Consider the following 20,041-nt stretch of genomic DNA (forward strand, 5'->3'; position numbering starts at 1 on the left):
GCTGCCAGATGGGGGCGATATTGTTTTCAGAACAAGACACGGAGTGTGGTGTTGTGAAAACTATACCGCCCCCATCTGGCAGCATCAGGTTACCACCCCCACCACTGTGCAATTTCAGATTCTAACATTCCGAGACCCCTTTGTGATGCTATTGAATTAACAGTGTGCCTTATATCCGCCATGAGAGCTGTGTGTGCACTCTGCTTGTTAGCCCTTATTCCTGCTGCGTTGCTGAGCAAGACAGACTCTTATCTGTGTTTTCTCCGGCTTCTCCGTCCCTCTCTTCCTCTCCTCTCCTCCCCTCTCCTCTCCTCCTCTCCTCTCTCCTCTCTTCCTCTCTCTCCTCTCCTCCTCTCTTCCTCTCCTCTCTCTGCCTCCTCTTTCCCACAGCCAAGGCCACCACTCTGTTCAGCAGACACACCAAGACCATCGTGTGGGGCATGCAGACGCGCGCCGTGCAAGGCATGCTGGACTTCGACTATGTGTGCTCACGGGACGAGCCTTCGGTGGCGGCCATGGTTTACCCCTTTACGTAGGTTCCCCAAGATCTCAGCAGGTTTGCCAGAACTGGGCATAAATAAAATATAATACTCCACTGATTACAAAACTACATCACTACACTGTTGGTTTCTGACCTAACATTTCAATTAATCATGTTTAACTTTTTTAGAACATCTTTTGAGTTCTCTTATATCGGAGTTCTTGAATGTTCAAGCACCAAATTTGGCTGCTCTAGGGACACGTCGTTAGTCCCACTTTCTTACCTATAATAGTATGAAAACCAAGTCTCAACATATCTGAAGAAGAGAAAAGTTAATTGTGGTAATATTGTTTCTTTTGATTTCTTTCATCCAACTCAAACCTTTCATCTTATAATTTCACTTTGTTGCCTTGCTGGTATTGGATCCTGGAGGGCAGAAAAAAATACTGATTGGTGGCCACCGATCTCCAGATCTGAAAATTTGAGGTTGACTGTGACTGCAACAGTCAAACCTCCAGACTTTCAGGAGCAATTTGCTACTAAAGTAAAATGTTGCTTAATGAAAAACACCAGTTCCCTATTCTGCTGTTAGAACTAGTTACTTTAGTGTCTAAGAAACCACTGTCTGTGTTTTGCCTAGTGGGGATCACAAGCAGAAGTTCTACTGGGGCCACAAGGAGATCCTGCTGCCAGTCTACAAGAACATGGCCGACGCCATGAAGAAGCACCCCGAGGTGGACGTGGTGATCAGCTTTGCCTCGCTGCGCTCTGCCTTCGACAGCACCATGGAGACCATGCAGTACCCACAGGTAGACTACACATCAAACATGTATGAGCACCATAGAGACCATGCAGTACCCACAGGTAGACTACACATCAAACATGTATGAGCACCATAGAGACCATGCAGTACCCACAGGTAGACTACACATCAAACATGTATGAGCACCATAGAGACCATGCAGTACCCACAGGTAGACTACACATCAAACATGTATGAGCACCATAGAGACCATGCAGTACCCACAGGTAGACTACACATCAAACATGTATGAGCACCATAGAGACCATGCAGTACCCACAGGTAGACTACACATCAAACATCTATGAGCGTAAACATCAGAGATTCAGTTAGAAAATCAATTCTGATTGCTCCTGACTTGTCTATGTAATTGTGTCACCAGATACACACCATTGCCATCATAGCTGAGGGAATCCCCGAAGCCCTGACCAGGAAGCTGATTAAGATGGCTGATGAGCAAGCTGTCACTATCATTGGCCCCGCCACGGTACGCAGCCTTACACACTTATCTATTGCAAACTGAGTCGATACTAGGCTGTGAATGTACGTGTCAATGGAGATGGCGAGCACAAGTTAAGTTGATGTTTGTTCAATTCTGGGGCCCAGGTTGGTGGCATCAAGCCGGGCTGTTTTAAGATCGGGAACACCGGCGGCATGCTGGACAACATCCTGTCCTCCAAGCTGTACCGGCCCGGCAGTGTCGCGTACGTGTCGCGCTCCGGGGGCATGTCCAACGAGCTCAACAACATCATCTCCCGCACCACGGACGGTGTCTATGAGGGCGTGGCTATCGGAGGAGACAGGTAATAGCGGAACAGCCCATGTCATACAGGAGACTTTGTGTGGTGAAGTTATGAAAGAGGAAAAAACAAAGAAAATGCTGTTTTTCTTTTTTCTGTTTTTCTTCTTTTTTTGTATCTCCTCCCCAAGAGACCATATTCCTGCATCCCATATCACCCAACCTCTCCAAACTGATCCACAATCATAAATTGCACTTAAATATTTAGGCATTGTAACTATTTTAATAGGCACCATTTCACTCTAGTTTTGCCTTTCTATGAGTCGATGCTACAACATGCAAGACCTCATAGATGGAGCATATCCTCACAATGTGGTCATGAAGACCCTGATGAAGACCCTGAAGATGATTTGCTTAAAAGTGAGGGAAAGGATCACTATGCTGTTGAAGCTCTTTAGGTTATTTTTCCCTGCCACACGTACATGCAGTGGCGGACTGCATAATCGGGCACGTCGGGCAAATGCCCGGTGGCCTGGCCTGGCCTGGCCTGGCCTGCAAAAAAAAAAAAAAAACTTTTTTTTTTTTTTTTTTTTTTTTTGCAGGCCAGGCCAGGCCACTCACTGAACAGCAGGCCAGGCGCCGCCTACTGGTTTACTAGTGGGTTTATTACTTTATTCAGGTTTAAAGTGGGTGCATCTCATTGTAAAATTGGACTTGGCCCAAATTGTTCTTCAATGTCAGGGCGTCATTGTAAAAGAGGGCTTGCGCTCTCAACTGACCTTTCCTGAATAAATAAAGGTAAATGAATGAAAAAAAAATGAATGAAAACGGCCCAAATTGGGCTTCAAACGGCCCAAATCGGGCTTCAAACAGCCCAAATCTGGCTTTAAACGACCCAAATCTGGCTTCAAACGGCCCAAATTGGGCTTCAAACGGCCCAAATTGAGCTTCAAACGCCCCAAATTTTTCGCCGCCGCCCTTCGGACGCCGGCACGCGCGTCGGCCCGTATCGGCCTGGCCTGCTTGGTATCTAATGCCCGGCCTGAATTATGATCCCAGTCCGCCCCTGCGTACATGTATTGCTATCTGAGCTGAGCTTGTTCACCGGAAGAAAATATGACCAGACAAGCTGTCTGTGATTCCTTTCGAAAAGCCTTTTCGTGCGAAGAATCCGCATGGAATTTCGTGCCCCATTCCGCCTCCGCATTCGCACCACATCTGTGTGAAACGTCCGTAACTCTTTCTGTTGCGATCCTCTCTGCCCAGGTATCCAGGCTCCACCTTTATGGACCACGTCCTCCGTTACCAGGACACTCCAGGGGTGAAGATGATCGTCATGCTGGGAGAGGTGGGAGTAGCCCATTGATTATTTATATTGTCAGATTGGTGGAACAGGTTTTATTTTGTGGAACAGATTAATTGTACCATTATGTATTTAGTGAATTGAATCATATGAGGGGGGAAATGTAGTCTTTGGGCCATACACCTTTCCTATTTTGACTTGATTTCTTTCACGCTGACTCCCCAGATTGGTGGCACAGAGGAGTACAAGATCTGCCAGGGCATCAAAGAGGGCAGGATTACCAAACCTGTAGTATGCTGGTGTATAGGAACCTGCGCCACCATGTTCTCCTCAGAGGTCTGTTGGCCATGCTGAAGGAGCCGGCTTTGAATTTTCTGTGAAGTTCTACTAACCTTAGAACTCTTGGTTTCTGAGGTTAACATTGTGTACTGCTGCTGTCTTTAGGTTCAGTTTGGCCATGCTGGTGCTTGTGCCAACCAGGCTTCAGAGACAGCGGTGGAAAAGAACCAGGCCCTGAGGGACGCCGGAGCCTATGTGCCCAAGAGCTTTGATGAGCTGGGGAGTGTCATCAGGTGAGAAGTCATACCACAGGGTTTGTCTGTGAATCATTTGGAGTGTTTGTTTTTACTGACGTTGTGCATGTGTGGCGAAACAGTACCGTTTATGATGAGCTGGTGGCCAGTGGTACCATCGTTCCTGCTCAGGAGGTGCCTCCCCCAACTGTGCCTATGGATTACTCTTGGGCCAGGGTAAGACACCTTGACTTATCTAGAAATCGTTTTTTGTATTTTTTTTTTACAGTGTCTCCCTTAGTCAGAGCAGAAAGTAACCGTTACTCAAATCCTACAGATAGATAGATAGATTTTTATTTCTGTGTCATGCACCATATTCAAGGTGCCCAGCCCGTCTGGGCTTACAAGACACAAATCATTCAAGTTCAACAATACAAACAAATCAACAAACATTGATTACATTACTACATTGTTCCCCCCCCCTCCACACATTTAGATGAATGTCCCTCACACTGTACAAACAGGTGGGATGTACTCTACAGCAGTGGTTCTCAAATGGGGGTCCGGGGACCCCCAGGGGTCCTTGAGGGGGTCCCCAGCCAAAAGGGGGGTCATTTATTTTCGCTACAATTCCATTCATAAGTAACACAATGACTATTTTGGTCATGGGCTTTATACACTTTCTGTAATAAAACATCTAAAAGCACCAATCTTATTATCATATATATATATATATATATCAGACCGTGGGACAAAATCCTATCAAATGGGAGTCCGTGGTCTAATCTTTGTCAGTTTAGGGGTCCCTCATGTGAAACAATTTGAGAACCACTGCTCTACAGAATGTCCCTCACTCTGTACAAACAGGTGGGATGTACTCTACAGTTTCCTGTTCCTTTCCCTAAGATGACTCTTCCTGTGTTCCCCAGGAGTTGGGCCTGATCCGTAAGCCGGCCTCCTTCATGACCAGCATCTGTGACGAGCGAGGCCAGGAGCTCATCTACGCCGGCATGCCCATCACTGAGGTCTTCAAGGAGGAGATGGGTCTGGGAGGTGTGCTGGGCCTGCTGTGGTTCCAACGCAGGTAGGGATGAGCACTAGAGATATCTGTCATCTGGAGCAGGTTGGTGTGGGGACTAGAGACATATTGATGATTGTGAGAAGGAAGTCTGGCTGGTTATCTTTTTTGTAAATGGTAATGAAGTCTGAAGACCAAATTAGTGAACTAAGCCTCTATTGTTTAGATGGACACCTTGTTGTACTGTTGTAGCCCATTTGCTAATGTGTTCATTTTGTTACCAAGTTTGTCAGTGGAGAAAGGTGACTAGTCACAACCAAGAGAGAGTGCTTCAGCTTTGCTGTGCTCCTGTCCAGGTTGCCACGCTATGCCTGCCAGTTCATTGAGATGTGCCTCATGGTGACCGCTGACCACGGGCCGGCCGTCTCTGGTGCCCACAACACCATCGTCTGCGCCCGCGCCGGCAAGGACCTCATCTCCAGCCTCACCTCAGGCCTGCTCACCATCGTCAGTACTGCTCTCTCTCTCTCTCTCTCTCTCTCACTCACTCACTCACTCACTCACTCACTCACTCACTCACTCACTCACTCTCTCACTCACACACACACACACACACACACACACACACACACACACACTCATTTTGTCACCATCTCCAAACCAATCAACAGCAAAGATAAGAGTATTAACAAAACTTAAGGGCATCCTGGGAGTATTAACAAAACAAGGTGCATACCGTTTACCCACAATGCCCTGGGTTCAAATCTGACATGTGACCTTTGTTGCATGTCATCCCCCCCCCCCCCCCCCCCCCCCACCCCTCTCTCCTCTATTTAAATTTCCACTAACCCCAAATGGTTTCTGTTCTGTAACATGGTCAATCTCTTTCATGTACTGCAGGGAGACCGTTTTGGAGGAGCTTTGGATGCAGCCGCCAAGCAGTTCAGCAAGGCATTTGACAGCGGCATGCTGCCCATGGAGTTTGTCAACAAGATGAAGAAGGATGGCAAGCTGATCATGGGCATCGGGCACAGGGTCAAATCGGTGAGCAGTGCATAGCATTAGCCTCTCACACCACCTAACTGAAGAGCTTATTCTTAGCTTATGATCTTAGCTTATTACTTAAAGTCGAGCTGAACCCAAAAATGACTTTTCTTTTCTTTTAGTTCAAATACCTGGGTATGCAGTGTACCTATTTAATAATGTATGCAAAAGAAATCACAAAAATGTAATTTCTTTAGTTTTTCACACTTTTTCACATCAAAAGTTCATTTTTCAAGATTTCATTGATAACAGTAATGTACAGTTTGCTGACGTCACCTAGTACTATCAAATTTGTACCCCATTTCAACCAATCATATCACGACATGCAGCTGTCAATCAAATCTTCATTTCCGGATAATTTTCTCTTCCAAATGTAGAAAAAGTAGAAAATGGCGCCTAGTGCCTGTCATCTGGCAGAATTCCTATCCCATAAACTAACTACTAACTTGGCCAATTGTTAGAAACATGAACAAAAAACAAAAACTATAATCTCTAAGAATGCAAAGAAATGTAACTGGCTCGTTAAAACGCGCATTCCAGGGATATCGTATTTACAGAAATAGCGTAAAAGGCGCGCGCTTGAGAGCGTGGTTGTCAGGGGTCTGCCCTCGGAGATTCCAGGCGGGCGGGCAGCACCCATGCATTGGATTGTCCGCTCGCTCCGCACGAAGCAGCTGGCTGCCTGGTACTCCGCGGATCCCACTCGCGTAGCACGACAACACGTCATGGCGTGGAACACGCCATGATTGACCAATGCCAAAGCCAGTCGACAGAATTGTCCAATCAAATCATCGACATGATACTATGACCCGCCTCTCAACTTGTCATCTCAGACAAATTATGTTTTCAGTCTGAAACGGACTGCGACGCACGTGACGAACGGGTTCAGTTCGACTTTAAGGATGCAAAATGCAGTTTTGTTCCTCAGCTATATAGTGTGGGTTTACTGTATGCTGTGTCTTTTTCAGATCAACAACCCAGACATACGAGTGCAGATTCTGAAGGAATTTGTTAAGCAGGATTTCCCATCCACAACGCTACTGGACTATGCCTTGGACGTCGAGAAGATCACCACCTCCAAGGTACTTCTTGCCTTGTCAACTCCCACTTCAACCCTTTTTCCCATTTGGTCTGTTATTATCCAACTCAGCAATGGCCCATCATGTGGGCCAAACAAGACTGGTAAGAGTGAAGTGAAGCATATGAAGACTTTGGCCCTGAGGCTACCCAGCATATGAAGACTTTGGCCCTGAGGCTACCCAGCATATGAAGACTTTGGCCCTGAGGCTACCCATGCAAAAATAATAATACAAAGGATGCTCAAGCATGACCACATGTTTAGGTAGAAGACAAAAGAACATAAAACACTAGCTTAGTGCTTATATGTGCGCTGGCCTACAGAAACCCTTCACATGTCGCTGCTCCACATTGTTGGCAATGAGGCAAAAGAAGGTTGAGTTTTGCAGGTATTTTGAGCGATTTGGTTACTTTCATCTCCGTAGTACATCAATAATTATTTTCATAAAACAAAAAGGGGAACATATTTATTTGTATGGTTTTGGTGGAATGCCACTGTAGAAAATACAACGTTGTGGAATATTTAAATACATTTTTCACACTTTTTACTTTTAAACGCATAACAGATTAAAATACTCATAACTTTTGATCTGAGAGAGCTATCGCACGACTCATTCAAAAAGTGATATAGCGGGAGAGTTTCTAATTCATGGAAATGTCAAAAAATGAAAATGTCAAATTCCCACCACGTGAAGGGTTTTTGCAGACCACCACACATGCTTGCCACCTGTGGGTGTATTGGAAAATACAATAAAATGACATCAATAATGGGTCACTACGACAACATAAGAACTAATGTTACTGCTAACACACACTTAGCAAGCAAGTAAATTAAGTATTTATCTTTTTGTTTATATTAAAAATAGACAGGTAGCTTGGAATGTCTAGCTTTTCCTATGTGAACTCAAATAATGCATAATGAAACATAAAGGAAGGATGGTAGGCTTAATGATCTTTCTCTGGAATGCAGACAAAATGTTTTCTCTCCGTTATTTTCAGAAACCCAATCTGATCCTCAACGTAGACGGCTTTATTGGAGTTGCCTTTGTGGACCTGCTCAGAACGTGTGGTGGTTTCACACGGTAAGAACATTAAACTTTGTGGACCTGCTCAGAACGTGTGGTGGTTTCACACGGTAAGAACATTAAACTTTGTGGACCTGCTCAGAACGTGTGGTGGTTTCACACGGTAAGAACATTAAACTCAGCCTGGGAGAGACTGGTGAGGTGCAAGGCACCATTTTAAGTAATTGAGGATTTTGTACCGGCAACTGCCTTTTGTTTTTTTACCTTTTTACAAATGCAGAGTGCTTACAAAGTATTGGCCATACTGAGCACTAAGCTGATTCATTATTTTTAGTGAATATGGCTGGGACTTTTGGTTCAGAATGTTTTAATAGTTTTACATTTTGAATTTGTTTTTATTGTTGTATTTTTTGCGTTTTTAGGGCAGTAAACCAGACAACTGTCTTTACTACACATTGCTAGAGAACTGACTTTGGATTAGCACAATACGTATTGCTAGTTTATCTGAAGACAATTACAAGAGTGTCTTCTGTGTTTTTCATTAAAGGCGGACTTTGCCGCTTTTCAACCAGCGTTGTATCATTATAATGTGGATAGTAGAGTATAATGTAGATCAGTGATCCTCACTATTTCTCGATAAGAGCCGCACTGGCAGGACAAAGTCAATAGGAGAGCCACTTTTACCGCAAAACACCAAAAGCCACCCCAACCAAGCACATCTGCCTACCATTTTTTTTGTGTTTTATTGTTTTCCACACACACACACACACATATATATATATATATACCAGTTTCCCCTAGAAAATCTTTCAGGCGTGGAGGGATTTCGAAACATACCCCGACCGCAATGGTGGGGGCCGTCACTGGCGATGCTAAAGTTTTAGCTAACCTGTTCACATCTATGTTCGCAATGGCATCCCAAGTATCATCATACTATTATGGGATGCGATGCGAACAGTTGTATTATGGGATGTGCGTTTCCCAGGCAACGAGACACGTTGACACGTTTTGGAACAACGCTGCACGCTGGCACAATACTCCTAAAAGCAAAATGCTTATTGTTTTGAATGATTTGGCACCTTCTATTACTGTCAACACCAGTATTGTTGTATTGTAATAATATTCCATAAAGGTTTATTGAAATTTTGGGGAGAGCAGGGGGGGGGAAATCTTTCAAAGAAATCTTATAATTTTTTTTTTTTTTTTTTCAATTTCTTAGAGCCGCCAACTAAAGCTTCGAGAGCCGCCAGCATCTCGCGAGCCGCGCAATGAGGAACTAGGATGTAGATGAACAGTGTTTACCTTCTCTCCATGTTTCCTGTGCCGAGAAATCCCTGTTCGTCTGCTTGCAGAAACTCTGCCCCCGCCCGCTGGTATGGGACATTAACGCTTGCTAAGGCTCTCGATGCGATTCTCCGTGGCTGCGCGCATACAGAAAAAATAAAATAAACAATCTGTAGTTCGAACAGCCGCCTCTCGAGCAGAACATCTGTTCACTTCCGTCTTCAAATGACGGGAAGGAGACTGAAGTGCCTGGAATGAACTGGTGAAGGTAAACACTGTTGATCTGTATACTACTGACATTTTAGTGATGCGAAGCGGGTTGAAAGGTGGCCAGGTCCTCCTTTAAGAATGTGCAAAGTTAATGTTCACTGACTTTGTTGACTTTGTGATCTGTATATCGGAGCATCCTGAGTTGATAGTTTGCTATCTAATATTGTTTCTCACATGTCTGGCTAAATGCTATTTGTTGTTGTTCCTCCAGAGATGAAGCAGATGAGTTTGTGGAGATCGGTGCACTGAATGGGATCTTTGTCCTTGGCCGGAGTATAGGCTTTATCGGTGAGTGCCATGATGATGAGGATAACTTTATTTTGTAGAGCACTTTTCAAAACAAGTTTACAAAGCACTTTATAAGAAAATAGATCAAATCTATACAGAGAGAGATCGAGATCCACTGAGCTTTCAGAAAAGTACGGATCGCTTTTCCTAAAAACAAATGTGATTGTGAATTAATCATTTTGATGATTGATGATTGTGAATTGTGAATTAATCATTTTGGACCTGTCAAGGTCCAAAATGATTATTGCTAGTGAGTTAGTCTCGCTTGCCATCCTCCTCTCACTTTGTGAGAGAAGTCTGGCAGCGCTGGTCACCATTCTGGAATTGCGATGGGCGGCGCTTAGCGGCAGTGCCCTTGGAAAATAGTTTCAAACAATCCAACTTGCCATTTTCAACGTGTAGCAACGAGCTAGCGTGTAGGTTTCTGCCGTTAGCTTGCTAGCTAGTTAGCGTTGTTGTTTTCACTGCAGCGGCAGGGGACTATTTACAGTGACACACAGGGAGGAGGGAGCGGAAGCCGCTCTGATTGGCATGGTCAGAGCCAGTGACAGGGCTTGTAAGCGGGCAGTGGAAATGCCAGCAGTGACTGAAATGGTCGCCTCCAATGGGAGAGCAGCTGTAGAGGAGGGGAGGGGCTTATGCCAGCAGCCTGTTTCCATGCAGCCAGACTCCTCTCACGGAAGTGAGGGGAGGCTGGCAAGCGAGACTACTAGTGAGTGATCTATCTCAGTGTCTTCCTGTCTCTGTACATTAATCTGGAGTGACAGATCATAAGTCACGTCTGCTATCTTTTGAAAAGATTGACAAGAGATCCCAATGAGGATAATGAGAATGCATTCAAAATGCCAGGTGTACTGTAAATGCAAAGGCAAGATCGTATTATTTATTATCCAGATAAATCCGGATACAGATCGCAATTTCATACCAGGCAGTAAACGGGGTGAGTCTCACTCCACTCGACCATGAAATATGGAGGTTATGCAAGAACTGGCAACAGCTGTGTTGTGACATGAATCCAATGGAAGGAGGGAGGGGGAGTGCAACATCTAGAATGTTATCAGTGTTGAATGTTACCAATTAATTAAATGTTACACATTCATTAAAAGCAATCTTTAAAAAGTGAGAGTGGTTTAAAAGGACACACTACTAGGGAAGATCGAGCATCAATGACTCATATCTGGAGGAGTAATGACAAGACGTCTACCTTGTGTCTGTCCTTTTTCAGGCCACTACCTGGACCAGAAGAGACTGAAGCAGGGTTTGTACCGCCACCCCTGGGATGACATCTCCTATGTGCTTCCTGAACATATGTCCATGTAATCATAACATCGCGCAGTGGGACTCGCCTCCGGATGTGGTTGCCCAAATCAGGCAGGCGGCGTTTCACCGACTCACTTAATCCCTACTCTTGACAACCGCTGCCTTGGGGAAATTACTTAGGATGATACTGGAAAGTGGAGATATTGTTTGACCGAGGTGGTCTGGGTGGAAGGGGAGCACTAGTTTTTATGGAAAAAGGGGGAACCGTGTTTTTAGGGTTAGATTTTTGACAAACTATTTAAATGGGTTGAGATGTAACTTATTCCGTTTTGAACAAAGAGCCAAAGCAATGCAAACTGCAGCAGCACAAAGTTGATTGGTCGTTGAGGAAAATGCACACAAACCTGTTTCACAGAGTCGGTACGAGGGCAGAATTCACAGCACATTGTTTTCATCACCCCGGCATTATGGAGGCTGATTAGGTGACCTGCAGTACGCTAATAGTTGCTGGTGGCAGTGATTTTAGTTTGTTCAAGCTCCACAATACTGTAACTTGTCTTCTCTTTTTTTCTGTTATTACTAGATTTGCAAATGAACCAGTGGTGTTTAGTATTTTATCAGCATTTGCCCTGTTTTCGGCCTTAGAACAGGGGTTCCCAACTTTATTTATTTTTTGCTTGTGACCCCACATTGACGTCCTATTATAGTAGTAAGATTGTAATTGCTTGAGTGACATCACTGGTGACATCATCACTGACTGTAATCACAGCATTCTGACTTTAATCTCAGAATTCTGACTTAAACTCAGAACTCAAATACTTTTTTCACAGGTGGCCCTAATCGTCCTCCTCCGTAGTTTTAAATTGTGTGTGGTGTAAAAAGAAGACGAAAATAAATACATTTCAGGCGACCCCTTTGGAATAACATGTGACCCCCAAGTTGGGAACCACTGCCTTAGTAAGTGTGCTTGGGTATGCTTTCTGGGTGACTGTCTGTTGCACCTTAGTATTTAACAATAGAGCTTCCATCTCCACATAATTACACTCCCACTGAGAAAGAGATCTCTGATCTGTGATAAACTCTGCACAAGATAAACCAAAGTCATTTTAGGAATGAGTTATTGTCCTTGTTAAACAGAATGAGTTATTGTCCTTGTTAAACAGAGTTATTGTCCTTGTTAAACAGAGTACAAATTGGACTGCAAGTGTTTCTATTCGGAATAACAGTTTTTATGATTTGTCAAAAAAGGGGAAATTATGAAAATGCGGTGAATGAAATGCTTCATGAATGTGCCCTGTGAGTCTTAAAGGCATCTTTTGGCGAGGGACCATGAAGGCAGTTTGCTTTGTTTGGGGAAATAGGGTATTGCAGGTACTGTGGATGTCTGGCCCTGTCAAATAATTGTTTTTCTGTTAAGACTTGACATCACCTCAAGATGCTTTGTAACTGCCCACTGTATGGCCTGCTATCTTTGTTTTGCTTTATTTAACTGTGAAATAAATGCTTTGTTTTTGTTTTTTTAATATATGCTGTTATATAGTAGTATAATAAAGATCTTCTTCTTTTACTTTTCATTTGGTTGTAGTAGTATTTTGTGTAAATCTCTTGTGGGTTAAGTGTGATCTGAGTTAATTCAGTGAAATATCTGTGATAGGTGCTGGCTTGATGCTCCAGTGAGTTGCCTGCAGTCATCCCCTTTCACATTTGGCTGCTTCTAGAAGATGGAAATGGATTATAAGATCAATAGACTATTAAATAATTATAATAAGTCACCATGGCCAGTTTCAACATACTGTTATATATCTATGGGGGCTATGCTCTTCTGCATTACAAGTAATTGGAACAAACCGGTATAAGCTGGGCCAATTTAAAATGCTTTGGCATTCAACACATTGCTTCTCGTGGTCAGAGAAATCCGCTAGTCACCTATGAGGAATAATAAAATCCAATACCCCATGTTAAGTCAACGGCTATAGAAAATACATTTGCTGTTATGTTACATTACGTGGAAGGTTAATAATTTCATTACGCACAACAAAATTCCATTACTTTTCCAAACCTTTTAAGGATTTGACCAATTCCATTACTTTTCCAGGCCTGGAAAACTAGATTTTGAAATTTCATTACAGTACTTTTCCAGATTTTCCATAATGGTTATTACTCAATTTGTGATGCTCTGTCCAGAGTGCTGTGATCTGAGATCAAATGGTCAGATTGAATTTATGAACACCAATTTAAAGATTTAGCAACTTTGAATGAAGCAATTTCTGTTCATAATTAAGAAATGATAAGAATACTGTTATAGTAGGCCTACCAGATCGATAAGCAGTATTGGTAAGAGTAGTAGCACCGTTAAAAACTTAGCAATACCTATTCCTATCTATGACAAATATCAAATTAATTTTGACCAATAAAATGTGTTTAACCTGTGTGTGCTATAAAACACCTGTGTGTGCTATAACCACACCTGTGTGTGCTATAAAACACCTGTGTGTGCTATAACCACACCTGTGTGTGCTATAACCACACCTGTGTGTGCTATAAAACACCTGTGTGTGTAAAACACTTGTGTGTGCTATAAAACACCTGTGTGTGCTATAACCACACCTGTGTGTGTAAAACACCTGTGTGTGCTATAACCACACCTGTGTGTGCTATAACCACACCTGTGTGTGCTATAAAACACCTGTGTGCTATAAAACACCTGTGTGTGCTATAAAACACCTGTGTGTGCTATAAAAATGTTCTTTGTGCTACTGACATTTTTAGCAAGCACCAGTGCTACCACCTAATAAGGTACGCGTCGCGTCGCTGGATCAATTAAATACCTTGCTTATGGAAAATTTCTCATTCAATTCTCCTCACCCTGATTTTCCCAGCTGGTACAAAAAGTATTTAAACCAGATTTAAAACATCCAGGTCACAAGCAGCACACACATGTTTTACACTGCTGACTCCACGGGAAAACATCTCCACACAGAACCATCAACTTGGCTTTGCAATACCATTTCCCATCCAAATGAGTTTGAGAAACTTGAACCCCTGATGTGTGTGAATACCTAGTCTCGGCTCCCAGACGTTTGGTGAGCTGCGCCACCAAACAGGAGTGAAACGGATTAAGACTGAGGGCTGAGTCTAGTGAATACCTGACTTCTGATTGTTTAGTTACTAACCAATCGACACATCGACTTTAATTGAAGGTAGATTTTAAAATCTGTCCCCACATTACATGGAACTAACGGAAAGGCTTGCTTCAGGCACTCTCACACAGAGTCAGGGATGCAGTTAAATTGCTTTTTAATTATTATTATTCTGGTAAACAATGTTAAAAGTAATAAAAAAATTATTGGGAAACTGTTTCAAAGGGGCCCGGCAGGCACTTCAGAGGGAGGTCATCCAAAGTGCCAATTAATGGAAACAGCCTGTCAATGAAGGTGTGTATGTGTGTTAGTGTCAGGATCAGAGAATGACAGCTTTCCTCTGTTCCAGTCTAGACTCACTCTGACCCTCTGGAGCTTCTTCACTGGGAGATCAGTGACTGGACCTGCTGACCTGGTGGGGAGCATGCTGCGTATTTACCAATAATAAATAACCATATTCCCCATAATCCAGACTGTATATGACTCCCTTCCTCTGGATAGACTCTGCTAATGCACCCAGTGCCCAGCAACAATAGACCCTTCTCACGGGGGCCATTTTGTGTCGAAAAGGCCAGAATAAACACAGGTGCAACCAAAACACTAATGGGGTTTCCAACTTCCATGATTGGAATGTGGAAACCCTCATTAGTGTTTTGCTCGCACCTGTGTTTATTCTGGCCTTTTCGACACAAAATGGCCCCCGTGAGAAGGGTCTATTGTCTCCAACCTCAACAATCCCAGCTGTGAGTTCCTGAGTTAAAGCCCTCAGAGATGTATAGAGACAGTCCGCATGTCTGGGAACGCCCACAAAATGTTACACGGCTGACGCGCGAGTGGGGTAAAACCGCCCATATATCTCATGGGCTGACTCACCAAAAGACGGTGCTGCGGCTCTAAACTACAGGTTTGGGGGTTCTAGAGCAGAACACGAGACGTCTGCTCAGATGTGCGTTTACTGCGGTGGTTAAATCCTCGATCGTGTCTGCCTGGGCTGGGCTAGCAGCTAAATTCTAACTTTGCTGAATGGATAGAACGGGGGAATTTACCCCACCCTGACCACGCCCCCAGCCAGGCTGAGCCAGCTAAACCAGCGTCTATGACGAGACGTGGCCTCAGCTTTCGTAAGCCTCGACCTTCGATCATGTAAGCATCTATTTGTCTATTTGTGCTTTTTATATTGTGATTTGTTGTGCTTTTTGTAAAACCATCTGAACCTTTGTGAAATCAAGACTAAAAAATTAAAAAAGAGGCGGGGTTAGGTCCCTCCAGCCGATCCATTCTAGCGTCAACCCTTTATAGGCGCCCACATGCCATCTGCGCAGGCTCAGTGCGACGTCACGACCTGTAGCTGCTTCCGTATTCTTTAAATTGAACGTTCGCATGTCCGTATTTGAATGTTTATTTACTTGCGTTGTATGTACCTATGACTTGTTCCCGAAGACAGCGCAAAGCCCCCCTTTGCAGTTGAGACCGGTACCCGTCGACATCATGGCAGCGGCAGCACCCGCCACCCCAGAGGAGTCCAGCAGCAGCAGCAGCCGTGTGTCCGGGGCGATGCTAACAGGTGACGGAGAACCGGAGGAGGCCGAGGAGTACTGCTGCCCGACCCACTGCTCGGAGCTGGCTCGTCGGCAGAACGAGCAGAGGAAGGCCGGCCTGTTTTGCGACGTGACGTTGGCCTTCATCACAGGCGGCCCGTCTAGTGAAAGCGCCCAGCAGACGTTGGAGTTAACCGCCCATCGGTCAGTTCTATCCGCGGCCACGGACTACTTCAGCCCGCTGTTTGGCGGGCAGTTTTCCGAGTCGCTGTCCGGCCGAGTGGAGATCAGAGAATGGAGCTCAGAAACGGGACCCGACACAGACACGGTGGAAAGCGTCATACAGTTCATGTACACAGGGGAGATGAGGGTAACCACCGCCAATGTGCACTTAGTGTTGGAACTTGCTGACAGGTAATGTATTACTACCAGTGTCTCTTTCAAGACTAAGAAATATAGATTTCCATGTCATTTGCTCATACACACACACACGATAGTATTTACACATAGCCACTAAATAGACCAGACAATAAAATAATCGTTAGTGCTCTGTCTTTAAAGCTACAGTATTATCATTTCACTATAATTTTGGTTGAAATAACTACTTTTGACTATTGCATATCACTACAATATTTTATTGAAGGGTTACGTTAAACAAATGTGTTCTGTGAGCACCAGCCCCCTTTGTATTTCTTTTATTATTATTATTATTATTATTATTATTATTATTATTATTATTATTTACTGAGTGGTCTGAATCAAACAACCAATCAGGGAACTAGCCAATCACAGCACACAACAGTAGTCATTTGGGTTCTGCTCTCTGCTATGTTGTTATGGTTATGTATTGTGGACATTCCAAACTGCATACTGCAGCTTCAACACTAAAGTGGTCTGTGAATTCATGTGCACACTGTCTAGGTTCCTGTTGGTGCAGCTGAAGAGCTTCTGCGGAGAGTTCCTGAAGAAGAAGCTGAGCCTGGCCAACTGTGTGGCGGTGCACAGCCTGGCCCACATGTACACCCTGGACCAGCTGGCCCTGCGAGCCGCCGAGATGATCCGACGCAACTTCCACATAGTCATCCAGGACGAGGAGTTCTACACGCTGCCCTTCCACCTGGTGCGGCACTGGCTGTCTGACACCGAGATCACCGTGGACTCCGAGGAGGAGGTGTTCGACACCGTCGTGAAGTGGGTGCAGCGAAGCGCCGAGGAGCGAGAGAAGCACTTTGAGGAGCTGTTCCAGCTTTTACGGCTGCCCCACATCAGGGCTACTTACCTGACGCGGGTGGTGAAAAAGGAGCCCTTGGTGGCCAACAGCGCCGCTTGCCGGCAGCTGGTGTGCGATGCCCTCGAGGGCCACGCCATTCGCTGCGAGAGCCTCAAGTCAGCCGACATCGAGCTGTGTGCCTCCTACATGGCGACGTTCCAGCCTCGCTGTGGCCAAAACATGGACGTTATCATGGTCGTGGGCGGTGTGTCGGAAGGTGGCGACTATTTGAGTGAGTGCGTGGGCTACTTTGTTTACGAGGACCGCTGGGTCAACCTGCCGCACATTCACAACCACCTAGACGGACATGCCATCGCAGTCACCGACACCCATGCGTATGTGGCGGGGTCCATGGAGCCGGGCTTTGCTAAGACTGTGGAGCGCTACAACCCCAACCACAACACCTGGGAACAGGTCAGCAACCTGACCACCCGCAAACATTCCTTCGGCCTCACTTGCGTGAAGAACATTCTCTACAGCATCGGCGGCCACGGCAACTTCAGTCCAGGCTTCAAGGACGTCAGCATCTACGAGCCTGAGCAGGACAAATGGCACAACCTTGAGTCGGCGCCAAAGATCTTGCGAGATGTGAAAACGGTGAGCGTGGATGAGCGCTACGTGTACGTGATGGCCCGGACACCGGTGGACACGGACAACGAGGACGGGCTGAAGACCGTGACCACACGCTATGACACAGAGAGTCGCCAGTGGCAAGAGGTGGACTCCTTACCGCTGCTCGATAACTACTGTGTCTTCCAGATGGCCGTGGCATCCACTAACTTCTATCACACAGCTTCCTGCTGCCCCAAGAGCTACAGAGTGACCGATGAGACGGCTCAGCAGAAAATAAGCAGCCGTGTCTCCGACGACATCCTGGAGAGCCTGCCCCCGGAGGTCACCAGCATCGAAGGTGCCGCCATCTGCTACCTGGGCGAAGACGTCTTCATCATCGGAGGGTGGAAGAACAGTGACGACGTGGACAAGCAGTACCGCAAGGAGGCCTACCGCTACTGCGCCGAGAGGAAGCGCTGGATGCTGCTGCCGCCCATGCCCCAGCCGCGCTGCCGAGCCACCGCCTGCCATGTCCGCATCCCGTACCACTTTCTCCACGGCTGCCAGCGCTACCCCATGCCCCAGAACCTGGTCCGCCAGCGGGACCGCATGCAGCAGATGCAGCAGCTCCACCGGCGCACCCTCACCCTGCGCAGACAGCTGCAGTCTCAGATTGAATGCTGAGGTCTTTTCCCGCTTGGCACACGGCTCAGTTTCTCTGCTCTGTCCGGAGAGCACTTCATCCACTGATGGGTGGCTTGCTGCTATTCCAACACTTTTTGTCTTATTGTTTTGAATAAAATGTGTTTTTTGGCCTAGATTATATTCAGTCTTAACCTTAATAATTTTTGCCTTACATAATTAGCAAGCCTTACTTTTATTTTCGGTCATGAAAATGCTATAATTACCTCTTGTTATATGATCTGGAAAGATTGGTTCTGATTGATTTCATCACTGAGCAGCTTAGCTTTCCATTTCATTTCTGTGATAAAAACTTAGCAGGGTAAATGATGTATGTCTACATTATTGTGGGGCAGGTTAAGATCAAATTACATTGTAATAATCCCTGCCGGGGTATTAATTAAACACACAACCAAAACAGATCAGAAAAACTTCAAGCTTTAATATTTGTTTTACGGCTCCCCCTGTCAACACATTTTTCTTCTACCTCCATTTTCCTATCTGGGTTTTCCTTTTTGCACTAGGGATTGAAATCTCATCTTGAGCTTATGTACCTGTATTTTATGTGCTGAAAGGGACAACCACCAATCCTAATGTGTTGTTTAAATCTGCACTGTAGAGAAGTGAGTGGAGGAAAGCACTTATTTTGGGGACCAGACAATCATTTGTTCCTTATGACATAAACCTGCTTAATACATTGTCGAACTAAAATACATTTGGCTGTTTTGACATTCTTAATTTTTTAGTTTGTACAGTACTATTTTTCCATTAAAATATATGTTGTAAATATGCATGATCTGACCCCCCCCCCTTAATTACTTCACTTGTGTAAGAATTGCATTCTTTAATTTTGTAATAACTTGAAAGGTGAAAACAAAGAAAGATAAAGACAGATATTTGAAACATTGCTAAAATTTGGATTTTATTGATCAGAATGGTGAGTAGTGAACATAAGACATGCTTTCTGTTGTCTTGATGAAATAAGATGCATCACAGTCTCTGTTATCCTATTTCATGCTGGAATATTTGGACTGATGGATCAAGTACATAAAGATGGTGGCGTCCTGGACTGGCATTTTATGTGGTTTTCCCAACAGTTTATACTGTACGTCTGACCTAGCAAGAGCTAGCACTGAAATGTTTAAAAAATATTAAACTAAGAAGCAGGTATGTTTATGCTCATAGTTCAGTGAACATTCAATTTGATTGGATTTACCACACCGAATGGCCTGAAATATGTTAACTTTGATGTTGTGCACAGTTCGCTCTTTGACTTTGTATCTTTCCTACTCACAATACAGTGTTGTTCTATTGGGACCAGTTGCTAAGTTCAGTGTATTTCTCTGTACATTTATAGGAGTTCTTGTTGAAATTGCTCGTGCCTGTGATATCTTCAACCAAACTGTCTAAATATTGTCGTGTTAGGCTTCTGGTGTTGTGAGCTTAACTTTTCTCCATCAGAACAGAACGCTTAATGTGAACAATATCAATGCATGAGTGAAAATAATTTGAGCAGTTCTCAGTGGACATTTTAACTTCATTCATTCTAAACAAATTCTCTACTGGAAGGATAAGTGTGCACATAATTGGAGGGTTATAATGGAAGAGGACAGGCACAATCTACTCGGAAGCCTTTTAGTTTGGGTTTCAAATTGACTGATTTTATTATTCGTTTTAGAACTGAAACAAGCCCAGTTCAATATCAGTGGGGAGTTGCTCTCTGATGTTTTATTTCCCAGTGCCATATATTCTTTCTG

General features: G+C 44.6%; 2 protein-coding genes across 4 annotated transcripts in view; both read left to right on the forward strand.

Moving 5' to 3' along the window:
- LOC310775484 (ATP-citrate synthase-like) overlaps positions 1 to 12,677 on the forward strand; it is a 64,180-nt gene extending 51,503 nt beyond the window's left edge. For all 3 annotated transcript variants that reach the window (XM_083635636.1, XM_083635637.1, XM_083635638.1), the window contains 15 exons: positions 391 to 532; positions 1,122 to 1,290; positions 1,666 to 1,770; positions 1,890 to 2,086; positions 3,289 to 3,370; positions 3,551 to 3,661; positions 3,770 to 3,897; positions 3,981 to 4,074; positions 4,767 to 4,921; positions 5,212 to 5,362; positions 5,756 to 5,899; positions 6,868 to 6,981; positions 7,976 to 8,058; positions 9,767 to 9,843; positions 11,069 to 12,677. In XM_083635636.1, coding sequence (XP_083491762.1) covers positions 391 to 532; positions 1,122 to 1,290; positions 1,666 to 1,770; positions 1,890 to 2,086; positions 3,289 to 3,370; positions 3,551 to 3,661; positions 3,770 to 3,897; positions 3,981 to 4,074; positions 4,767 to 4,921; positions 5,212 to 5,362; positions 5,756 to 5,899; positions 6,868 to 6,981; positions 7,976 to 8,058; positions 9,767 to 9,843; positions 11,069 to 11,163 — 1,847 coding nt within the window. In that variant the 3' untranslated portion in view covers positions 11,164 to 12,677. The remainder of the gene's footprint in view (positions 1 to 390; positions 533 to 1,121; positions 1,291 to 1,665; positions 1,771 to 1,889; positions 2,087 to 3,288; positions 3,371 to 3,550; positions 3,662 to 3,769; positions 3,898 to 3,980; positions 4,075 to 4,766; positions 4,922 to 5,211; positions 5,363 to 5,755; positions 5,900 to 6,867; positions 6,982 to 7,975; positions 8,059 to 9,766; positions 9,844 to 11,068) is intronic.
- Positions 12,678 to 15,623: 2,946 nt separating this feature from the next.
- On the forward strand, positions 15,624 to 20,027 carry LOC310774544 (kelch-like protein 11; the record flags this gene model as incomplete). Its single annotated transcript, XM_083634634.1, has 2 exons — positions 15,624 to 16,195; positions 16,703 to 20,027. 2 exons carry the CDS (start codon positions 15,624 to 15,626, stop codon positions 18,285 to 18,287), a joined length of 2,157 nt encoding a protein of 718 aa, XP_083490760.1. The 3' UTR covers positions 18,288 to 20,027.
- Positions 20,028 to 20,041: the final 14 nt, after the last annotated feature.

This window comes from Poromitra crassiceps (assembly GCF_964638095.1).
Source record: "Poromitra crassiceps genome assembly, chromosome: 4".
In the NCBI taxonomy this organism is placed as follows: Eukaryota; Metazoa; Chordata; class Actinopteri; order Beryciformes; family Melamphaidae; genus Poromitra; species Poromitra crassiceps.